The sequence below is a fragment of the Jaculus jaculus genome, chromosome 2, assembly GCF_020740685.1.
Source record: "Jaculus jaculus isolate mJacJac1 chromosome 2, mJacJac1.mat.Y.cur, whole genome shotgun sequence".
Classification (NCBI taxonomy): Eukaryota; Metazoa; Chordata; class Mammalia; order Rodentia; family Dipodidae; genus Jaculus; species Jaculus jaculus.
In genome coordinates, this window is record NC_059103.1 from 72,893,259 (window position 1) to 72,904,674 (window position 11,416).

General features: G+C 38.4%; 1 protein-coding gene across 1 annotated transcript; it reads right to left on the reverse strand.

Moving 5' to 3' along the window:
* Positions 1 to 5,578: 5,578 nt before the first annotated feature.
* Ppdpfl (pancreatic progenitor cell differentiation and proliferation factor like) lies at positions 5,579 to 9,556 on the reverse strand. The gene is made up of 4 exons (XM_004665400.1): positions 9,502 to 9,556; positions 9,234 to 9,311; positions 9,020 to 9,140; positions 5,579 to 5,657 (listed from the first exon to the last, which is right to left on the reverse strand). Exons 1-4 carry the CDS (start codon positions 9,554 to 9,556, stop codon positions 5,579 to 5,581), a joined length of 333 nt encoding a protein of 110 aa, XP_004665457.1.
* Positions 9,557 to 11,416: the final 1,860 nt, after the last annotated feature.

Below are 11,416 nucleotides of genomic sequence, written 5' to 3' on the forward strand. Positions count from 1 at the left end.
AGTGTTCCACTTCAGGCCCTTCTGGTTTTCAGGGTTTCCACTGATAAATCTGATATTATTCTAATAGGATTGTCTTTCTTTGTTGTGACTTGCTGCATTTAACACTGTCTCTTTGTTTTCACTGTTAAGGGTTTTAATTATGATGTATCTTGGAGAGTAGCTCTGTTTTGTGTGATTGTAGAGAGGTTTTCATAAATTTTACTTGATTTTTGTTTTCTGTTGTATTGTTTTGTATAATGCCCATCTCTTTTTTGAGGTATGATTTCATTTTGAATTCTGATTTTATTGATACTTTTTATAGTTCTTGTAGTTGTATTTGATCAAGTTTTCATTAAACTTAATCAGCTGGTTGTTGAGATCTTCCATTTCTTGACTTAACTTCAATTTATTCATGTCTCTTTGGAGGGTTATGTTTTCTTCCATCAAGTTAACCCTACTGTCAAAAGCTGAGTGCTCTAGGAGATGATTCTGTTTAATTTCATTGATACAATTATTGGTTCTTTGATAGTTTGCTTCAAATTCAATGATTTTTGTTTTTTAATCAGGGTGTCATTGGTTGTTGCGTTTTCATTTTGGCAGTGAATTTATGTTGATTTCTCTATGATTTCATTGGAGGCTTCTGTAACAGGACTTGGCACCCTTAGTGAAGATCTCTCTGTTTTCTGACATTTGTTGGCTTTTTTGTGTTTTTGTCTACCCATTTTAGGAAGACTCTTTTTAGCAAGTTTCTATCCTTTGGCCTGTTCACCCTCTGACTCAGGTGAACAGGGATGTTGGTACTTAGTGGCCAGTCAAGATACCAGAGCAAAAGGCCTGTTTCACAGCTCGCACAAGGCCCAGGCCTCCCTGAGCAAGGCACAATTGGACCTATCAGGACCAGGGGACTAGGAGGAGTAAAGGAACAGGGATTTGGCCTACTTGGTGCTGAGCCCTCCAGGACCTGGACCAATGCATGCAGCCTACACTGGGGTGGGAGGAGCCCAGATACAGGGGTCTGGTCTACTCACTCCAGGGGGCATTGGCTGTCCACATACTGTCCCTCCCAGGAACTCAGACTCAGTAGGTGGGAGGGGACCAGAAATGGGTCAGCCTACTCATTCAGAATGCGGTGCCCACCCATGCACTGACTGCACAAGGGACTCAGACCCAGAAGGAGATGGAAGGAGCCCCCATATGGTTGAGGCCTACCCACTTCCAACAGCTGTGCCCATGCTCTGATTGGGCAAGGAACTCAGACCCAGAAGGAGTGACTTCCACTTTCTTTTCCTCAGCTGGGTCACCTTTGGCGGCAGGGGCAGGGCCTCCTGCTCATCACCAGCCGCGGGAGCAGACCCACCAGCCCCTGCATTGTAGATGAGGCTCCCCATGTTGACATTGGCTGGGGCCTTTGCGAAAAAGCCAGGCCAAAAAGGTTCAACATCCACACTGCCTGCTTTAATGAGGGCATTGATCTTATCCTCCGCGAGGGTCCCTTCATCGTCATGCAGGATGAGGGCCAAATAGATGCAGGCAAGCTCGGAGACCAAGGCCATGGTGGCCAGAAGAAGTGAGGGCCCTACCTCAAGGCAGCCTTGGCTTCCTAGGAAAAACTGAGCACCTTGACAGCAGCTGAGGAAAAGAGCATATGCTGCTGTTAGGACAGAAGATTTCCTGTATTTATTTTATAAAGGTCATTGTGGCCTCACAGAAAATATATTATCAACTAAGCTCATACATAATGTATTTTATATTACAGGTATGTGTTACAGATAAACTGTGAAAATGGGTATCTTTTTTTTTTTTAGATTGTATTTGTCTCTAACATAGACCACGAATGAGGAGCTGAAATGTTAAGCGGGGGATTTTACCTTAAGCCTAACAGTTTTCTGTAATCATTGAAACGTGGGGATAAAAAAGAAAACTGCAGCCATGCATGGTGGTGCACGCCTTTAATCCCAGCACTCAGGAGGCAGAGGTAAGATGATAGCTGTGAGTTCAAGGCCACCCTGAGACTACAGAGTGAAATCCAGGTCAGCCATGGCTAGAGTGAAACCCTACCTCGAAAAAAAAAAAAAGAAAGAAAGAAAGAAAGAAAAGAAAACTGCCTACACACTGCACACCCTTCTATAGTCCAGCTCCACCTAGCCCCACTCAAGGTGGTTGCTCAAGTGTGCTTACCTCCTAACCCTACCTCATTTGAATTACACTCTCTTTATCTTTTTTTTTTTTTTTTTAATCTGCAGAAGCACTTATTCACTCAGCTGTCTTATGCCATTCACATCTGAAATGTGCATGACAGTGAAGCAGAAGCAGCTGTCTGCCCACTTTGGGCAGAGAGAAGGTGGCAGTCTTGCTCTTGGCTATCCCAACGGAGCACCCTACACACCTTGGAAACAATCAACAGGAGATCTCATTAAAGAACATAATTGTTAGGCTGCAGCTTGGGAACTCTGATATGGGAATTTTAGAGACAGATCCTAATGGGCATTTTATCAAACTTCCCACATGATTTGAAGTATCAAATTGTGATGAATGCAGGGCTACAGCTTTGCAAAAAGAAATTGTTTCTTCTTAAGGTTGTTTTAATTGTTGAAGTGATAAGGGACACTAGGGTGGATGTGGGAGCTTTCACATTCAGATTATAAAGGTGTATTTGTGCTGTATGCTGTAGAAAGGAGACTGCATATGCATAACAATAATGATTCATTTATTTTGCCTTAGCCCCCTCCAGCCTAGATGCACCTGGAGGAGTACAAAGTCAATGCTACAGACACTAGCTAGACTCAGTGTTTCAAGAAGCACCTGAGCCCACGTATCCAGAAAAAGAGGGAAGAACGTAAGCGATGATAATGAAATAAACATATAAATCGCCAGTCTCAAGGCTCACTACCTGCCCAGAGAGACAAGACAAAGCTCTGGAATCACTACCTTTGCCTCCTACATGACTCCTGCTAAGTGAAAATGAGTGTTAATCTGGTTTTAGGATGTCAATTTGCTGCCTTCTTATATTATTGGAGCTCTACCTAATGCACAACTTAAAGATTCAGTACCTGTCTCTGGGCATGGGCATCTGTGGTGACAGCAGCACAAGCTTCATTTTCTACTTACAGTAGTACATCTCTGGCTATTTTCTATATTGATGTCATTTTGTAACTATTTAGCATTGCAGACACCATTGTTGTCATTTGGGAACAAACAGACAAGTGGCATGTAACTACTATTACATAATTAATTAAAATAATTAGCTAAAAGACATTTGCATCCTCAATACCCTTTTTAGAAATTTGAAAGGAGAAATATGAAATAGTGTGAAAAGTATTTTTTATTTGCTAGTTGAATTTGAATTAACTGCCCAGTCTCAAATTAGTTAAGATTTTAAATATGTGTAAGAAAAAATAACTCATTTCTACTACACTTGCCTTCAATTGTGCTCATTTTGCTTTCCTGTTGGAGTGCTTACTCTTGTGGGGTCCAGAATTCTGAAGCCATTGAAGTCTTACAATTGCTACCAACAAGACTCTAATGAGCTTTTTAACTCAAGGAATGAACAAACACAGGCAAGCACTCATAAAAATAGGATGATTTTCACATACAATTGAGAAAAATATAGTCTCTTTCCAGACCATTAAGCAGTATCATAATGAACAAAAAATAAACAGATAGGTGAAATATACCTAGGATGAAAAGAACAAGGTAAACAGATGAGTTTAGTTTAAGGGTTTTACCTCTCCTTTGTTTTCCTGGTGAAATTTGGCTTAAAATTTCAATTAAGGTACCTTCCTCAAGAGGCTTCTTTTTTAAAAAAAAATAAGTATTATTTATTTGAGAGAGAAAAACAAGATGAGAGAGAGATAGAGAGAGAGAATGGGCATGCCTGGGCCTCTAGCTGCTACAAATGAACTCCAGATGTATGCAGCCCTTGTGCATCTGGCTTACATAAGTCCTGGGGACTTGAACTGCAATCCTTTGGCTTTGCAGGGAAGCGCTTTAACCGCAAGCCATATCACCAACCTAAGATTCTTCTTATGATTACACAAATATTTTTAAAAGAAGTTTATCTGAAAATAAAATGTTACTCTTCTTCGCAAAAAAATTCCAAAATCTTAAATCATGGTAATAATTCGACATAGTTCAAGAAACTACTTATCAAAGACTCTGCTACATATAGGAAAAGAATAAACTGTTTATGAAGATTAAACAGTTGAGTATTCTGGAAGTTTGAATACATGGCCCCCCAATATGTTCAGTGTTTTAATAGTATGTTGTTTGGATCTGCAGCCACCTGCTAGAGGCATTGTCACTGGGTGGATCTTAGGGTCCAGCCTTAAGGTGTTGTGGTGGGTTTGAGATTTCAATCTAAAAATATGCAAAGTTTGCCTAGCTGGAGTTCCTGAAGTGTGCTGGGATGGGTGGCTTTTTACTTTTAGGCTTGTGCTTCTCTCTTTGTGTTTGGTTCTGTGAAGGCAGGCCAGCTTCTTCTGCCTTTATGGAACTTCCCCTGGATTTATAAGCTTCAATAAATATCCCTTCCTCCATAACTCTGTCTGGTCTGGAAGTTCTACTACAGGTATTAGTTAAACATTTAATAGAGTGAAAAAGGACTGATCCTCTTTGGGGTTTATAATCTGGTCTGGACACTAACAAACTCTGATATGCCTAATTAAAACTATGAAGTAAAACTACTTTATCTAGACTTCTTAGAGACCACTAGAACAAAATTTTTTTCTGAATAAATGGAATGCATATTTGATTATGATAATTAATTATAATGTTCCAAAGGTTGAGTAGAAGATATTAGAAGCCTTGCATATGCCTTTTTTTTCATATTCTTTTGGGAACCAATATTAGACTTAATGGGTGAAAACTTTTCAGACATCAGGGCTGAAATATGTGGTTCTTAATTTATTGAGTAAAGAGGCAATCTTATTTTCTAGGTTCTAAATGAAAACTAGCCCTATGAATATAAGTTAAAAAGAAAAACAGGAAAATAACCTTTAAAACAATAGCAATGTATTTGCCCATCTGATGTGTGCAAAGAGAGTGACAGAGTGGAATTTACTTACTTTTTTAGTTTAGAAAATTATTTCAAGAACAAGAGACACAAGTGAGTCCAGACCCTACCAGACTAAAAGTTTTCACAAGAACAAAGACAGCAGGCTACTTGTGTACATGCCATTATACTGTGTGATTTCCAACAATTAGAAACCATCCTTGGGGCCTCTAAGGAGAATAGGTAAAAGCACCACTACACCATTTTTGTCCTGGGCCTAATGAAGAACAAATGCTGTTGAAAATTTTCCTTCCCTTAGAAAATGTCAAATTCATCCTCTAAATGAAACACAGCAACAGATGGATGCGTAATGTTGAGGACCAATTACACTGGCTGTGTTTGGCAGTTCAGAGGACTTTTTACAATGCTGGTGGCATTTCCTCTTTCAAAATTTAATCCCAAAGCTGCCATCTCCCCAGGTCCTTCCCTTAGAGCACCATCAGTGTAGCCTCCCACCATCCTCACCCCATCCCAGTCAGCCACCAGCAAAATATATTCTTTGTTTCTGTATTATTTTGGCATTTACCTCTCTCTAATGAAATGGGACACTTATCCAGAGAAAGACCAGTTCTGACCATTGTCTGAGTCATTATCATCCATATGACACACACTTAGCATGTCAAAAGTCCTGAGTGTTGAGCAAAATGAAAATGGCATATGTGGGCAAATACACAGTCATAGAAGTGTCCCAGTGTAGGAATGATGGAAGTTGGGATTCAGGAGGAGTTGATTTGAGAGAAAATATGTAGGCAGATCCCAGACACATTAGACATAGAACAGAAAAAATCATGGTGTTGAATTGGATATGGAGGAAGATATTCAGGGAGTATGCTCCCTATCGAGATGGTGGCATGGCACCCCATTCTCAGGGAAGTTTCTCTTCCAGATGCCACAAAGTATTCCGATCATAAGCTGTGACATGCTAAGCATGTTTCATAGGCAGCTCACAATAATCACAACTAAAGTTGCATATATGTTTTTGTGGAGTTAGGGTTTAAAACCAGTCTTTACATGTGCTAGGCAAACACAAAGCTACAATTCAGCCCCTAATTTTTTTTAAATTGTTATATCATCTATATAGTAGTTGATAAAATAATTTTCACTCTTTAGAAATTTAGTTATCATCATTTAATAGTATAATGGAATTTTTCAGTTTTGTTTCGTACAGTCCTAAACCCAATATACTGCATGAAGCCTCATGTAGACCTAAATTCCAAGTAGAAAATTTTTACTCTAGTGAGAGCTGATTGGTTGACTGTTGATTTTATTAGCGAAAGATATGAAGTGAATAATCTAGACTTGGCTGTCCAAGTCTTACATATGTTTTTAAAATGACAATGGAACTTCAACATATAATTTCCCAATAAATATAAGTTTATGAAGCATGTTTCACTTAATACAGACACATAAACCAAGTCAGATATCACCATGATAACAGATTAGAATGAGCACAGAGCAGTGACAGAGATTTGGATTTAGTATCACTCCTTAACATGGCCACCTTACAGTTCTGTTTATCTACCCAATAGATAAAAGTCAAGCAGAAGTTATCTTATTTAAAATGAGTCAGTTGTGCTAACATATATATGTGATGTTGTCTTGAAAGACAGAAGCAATATGTATTTTAAATCATCTAGATGTGCCTCCTGCCACTGCAAACAAACTCTACATGCATGTGCCACTGTGCATCTCGTTTTATGTGGGTATTGGGGAATCAAACTCTGGTCATTAGGCTTTGCATGCAAACGCTTTAGTTGCTGAGCCATCTCTCCAGCCCCTCCTTTCAATTTTTAATATCATTTATGGATCACTTTAATATTGCTTTCCAGAGAAATTATAAATGTGTATGTATAATGTACATATTCTGTCACCTATCCTTACATATTTGCATATGTACACATACACACTTTGAAGTGCTTGATAAGTATAGATGCTTATACAATGCTTGGTTTGAAGCTGTATGTGAAATTTAACTACTTTAACAGTTTTCAGAAAGAGTAACCCTCATCTAAAATACCATAAGGGCTACAATTTTGATATTGGCTAAAGAGTAAAAGAAATGATGAAGTAAATGGCAACTTTCTAAGTAAACAAATAAGAACAAGCTTGTTTACACACTTTGTGAAATTCAACAAATAACCTAAACCAGTACTCTGTTCACACATATACCAAGAAGCTAGGAAAAGAGGAATTTGTTGGTAATATTAAATCAGACCTCCTATAAATGACCATTTGCTTCATTGTAATTCTACTCTTATTTAAAGTCTTCAATAATTGTGACTTAAATTTAGATTAAATGTAAGTTAAATACATATTTCAAATACTTAGTCTGCTTTTATCAAAGTGAGAATGGTGTGTATGCAGGCAATTAGCAGGAAAGATTCTGTGATATATAAACAATGACATGGGCCAAAGAGGTATTTCAGCCCCTTCAATGACAGGTATGAGACAGAAAAACAGCAAAATGAAGTTCAGTTCCCACTTGGAAAGAGTAAGCCTGCTGAGGGTTGGAGTGGTCATGTGGTTGGGGGCAAACGTCACACTACTGAAAAGCACACCCACGCTCTCCTGGATGCTTAAGGAAACATTAGCTGTGCCACTGTAGGGCCATCTGCCCATCAGCTTAGCATTCCGGGCATCTAGACTTTACATCTTAAATGGAAATATTTGCAAGCAGGATTCAAAATAATTTCAAATGAAACTCATTAATTGTAATCTATGGAACACTGAGGAAAGTAAAAGACAGCCCGCTTACTATAAAGAATGACACACTCAGAAAAATTATCTCAGTGTCTCTTTTTATACCAGCATTTATTAATTTCTACTTGTACATAAAAATCCATATTAGAAAAATTGAAATTACATAAAACTCATCAAAAAAGAAAAGTAGAAGTATTCATAAATCAATCTCTAAAATATTAGCTGTTACCATGTAAGTATAATTCCTTACAATCTATTCTTATCCATCTGTAATGTTCTAATACAACTACAATCATCCATTTATTTTCGATTACTGCTTTTTTCTTTAACATTGTATCATAATTTTCCATGATTTTAAATATTACTTCAAATTATCAATTTTGAAATATATGCAGAAATTGGACACTTAAATGCATGGGACTATATTTAAAAGGCAATGTATTTAATAACACTTTCTATTCCAACTTCTATGATTAAAACTGCAATTTTTGCAATTCTCTTTTCTACATTTGGAATCCAGTGGCCTTTAAAGTATTATAAAAAGCATGGGTGCTGCACTAATGCAACATCGTAAGCCATTTCACAGATATAAAAATAATATAACTTAAAATTTTAGGTAAAAATAATAAGGGTTGTGAAAGGGCTACTTCCTCTAAATCACTATATTAGATGAGTCATTACTTTAAAAAGGCACATTAGTCCAATGGCAGGGTTTCAAATGTTCTCTGTGTAGCATATGTCACTTGCAACAACTGTTCTAGTGTTGGGAGGATAGTGTTGCTGTGCTGACAACAGTGTGATCTTGTCTGCTAAGTGATGTCTGGAGTTTTCTTATCATGGAGAAGCCTCTTCTGTGGCTGACATCAAGGAAAGAGGTCACTGTGGCATCAGAGGTCTTGCTTATCAGAGGTAACTGTGAAAGCTGTGCGAAACAATCAGCTGTTACTATGGTAGCCACCAAATAGCAATACAAAGAGGACTAGCTATAAAATGATTTTGAAAGAGAAGCGAATTAAATCTATAAACTTAAACTAAAAATATATTGAAATTTGAAATTTTGGTTTTATTTAAAATGTATCTGATTGGAAAGACATTATCCTCAGAATCTTAGAACTGCATTATATATTTTTGCTCCATTAAGTAGTGAGATGGTAAAGTTCCTAAGGCAAAAAAACAAGCACTTCAAAAAAAAAAAAAAAGTAGTAAAACAAGTGTGCAGCTCAGTGTGTTAGAGTTAAAGTGTATGAGAAAGGCCACATGCAGACCCACTGACTCCGTGGAAACTGGTACCATACGATGCCATGAGGTGAGGCAAGCACATACCCATTAGCTGACAGATCCTTGGCTTTCACAGGCTCCGAATGGAAAAAGGATTTAAACCACCAGGTGGGGTCTGCCACTTCAGTTAATCCTATCAAATAAAGTCCAGATTAAACTCCTTCATAGAGAGATGAAAACAAAGGGAGATCAGGAGAATGGCACTGGTAAGAAATATGTGAAGTACCTTGCAGAGATTTGTCGTCATCTATGAGGTGGACAGAATCAGAGCTTGTTAACAAACCAACTGAAGAAATACTAGACTCTGTCAGAAACAAATGAAAATTAGAAAAACTACCAACAGGGCCAGAGAAGTGACTCAGTGGGTAAAGAGTTGGCGCTGCAAGCATGATGCCCTGAGTTAGAAGGCCCAGAGCCCACTTAAAAACTGCCAGATGCAGTCATAAGTTCCTGTAATAACAGCCTTTTTCTTTCCTGTTGACCATAAAACTTACTTCGGTAATACTGATTTTTGGCCAGGAGACAACCAACAGAAGGCACAGAAGCCATGGCTTTCACTGAGAGCGCAACCTGCAGAGCCAAGGTTAGGAGACAAAACTCACGGTTAGCTGCACGCAGCACTATCCTTTGCCTTTGCCACGGGAATATGCTTCACAAAGCAATGTCATTTCCCATGTAATACAAATGTGATAACAAGGATTTAAAAATTTATACAAAATTGAAATCAAATATAAATGAAAATGCTATTCTGTGTAGTTGAGAAAAGAAGAAAAGCTACAGATTTGGGCATAAACAATGCACACACAATTTACTCCACCTAAGACAAACCTTGAGGTCCTTTACGGAGTGTCAATACAGCTGTGATAGAGTTGCTCATTAATTTATTTTCTCCAGTGCGGTCCCATAAAACGAATGAAGTTTCTAAGTTTCTTCAGAAAGTGCACATTTTGAAGGACCTACTTCTCAGGGATCTGAGAGAGACTGCACTGCTCCAGCAACAAAGAGGCCCCTGTGAGGACTGTCACTACGGCCTGGAGCCCCAGAGCACACCTTATATTAGATGCCAGACTGGCTGCAAGCCTGGGTCTGGGGTGACCTGAGATGATGTGGTGCACACTGCCAGAAGCAGAGAAATACTTTCTGCCTCATGCCCTCCAGCTGTCCAAGGACCTTCACACATGTCAAGTGTCAAGTTGGACTGTAACCAGTGATATTTTTGCCTTAACCCTCTTTAATATCACAGTTTACAGTTAACTACTCATTAGCTAGAAGGAAATAACAGTTACATGTCTCTTCAGTGTTGGACACAATCACACTTTATCAAAAGGGCCAAGCTGAAGAGTTGTGTCTTCAGTGTAGCTGAGAAAACTGACCACACAGACATAATGACACCTGGCAGAGTTACCGTGAAAAACAAATTAGAGCTTCATGGGTCTTGAAGTCTTCCTGGGAAATAATCATATATAGTAGATCTTTATGAATAGACAGTGGGTTATGAATTATGAAAGGCAGAAATAATGGATAGTATGAAGAAATTTATGATGTATCATTATTCTCTGATGCAAAAACTTTTATTCTAACTTAGTAATAATGCTTCTTTTACAGTTTGGGCATTTGTTAGACTCAGTTGATTTAGAGATCCAATTCTGAATCCCCTCTATATTGAGGGTCAATCATTTCAATTTCATTTCAATTGCTACTTTATTTAATAACAGTTGGTCGTATGTAACCTTCCTTAATTCAGTTTAGGTCATATCTATGTAGCATTGCTATAATATTTATAATATTGCTCCTACCACCAGGGGCATTCAAACAATTATCCTAGCTGCCACTGTAGTTCCTTTAAAATATCTCTCCACGCTTGCCTGTGAAGCCTAAGGACCCCGGTTCGAGGCTTGGTTCCCCAGGTCCCACGTTAGCCAGATGCACAAGGGGGCGCACGCGTCTGGAGTTCGTTTGCAGAGGCTGGAAGCCCTGGCGCGCCCATTCTCTCTCCCTCTATCTGTCTTTCTCTCTGTGTCTGTTACTCTCAAATAAATAAATAAATAAAATTTAAAAAAATAATTAAAATATCTCTCCAGCTTCAGAAAGAAAACTGCTACATGGGATCATTTGTATTTCGAATCTAATATGTTGAAGACATTAAAAGGAGAAAGTCGAACAATGATACTAGAGTCAGGAAGGTGAGGAAACTGAGATGTTGGCCAGAAGATAATGTATGGAATTCATATCAGACCGGTGAACCCAGAGGTATAATGCAAACCACGAAGACCTGTGTGGTGGTCAACCCCAGTGTACTGAATCCTAGAAATTCACCTGCAAAGCCATTTGGGGAATATTTTGTCCCCCCAAAAGGTGTTTTTGTCAGATATCCATATGAATCAGATGGTATATTAATTTGTTTGAATC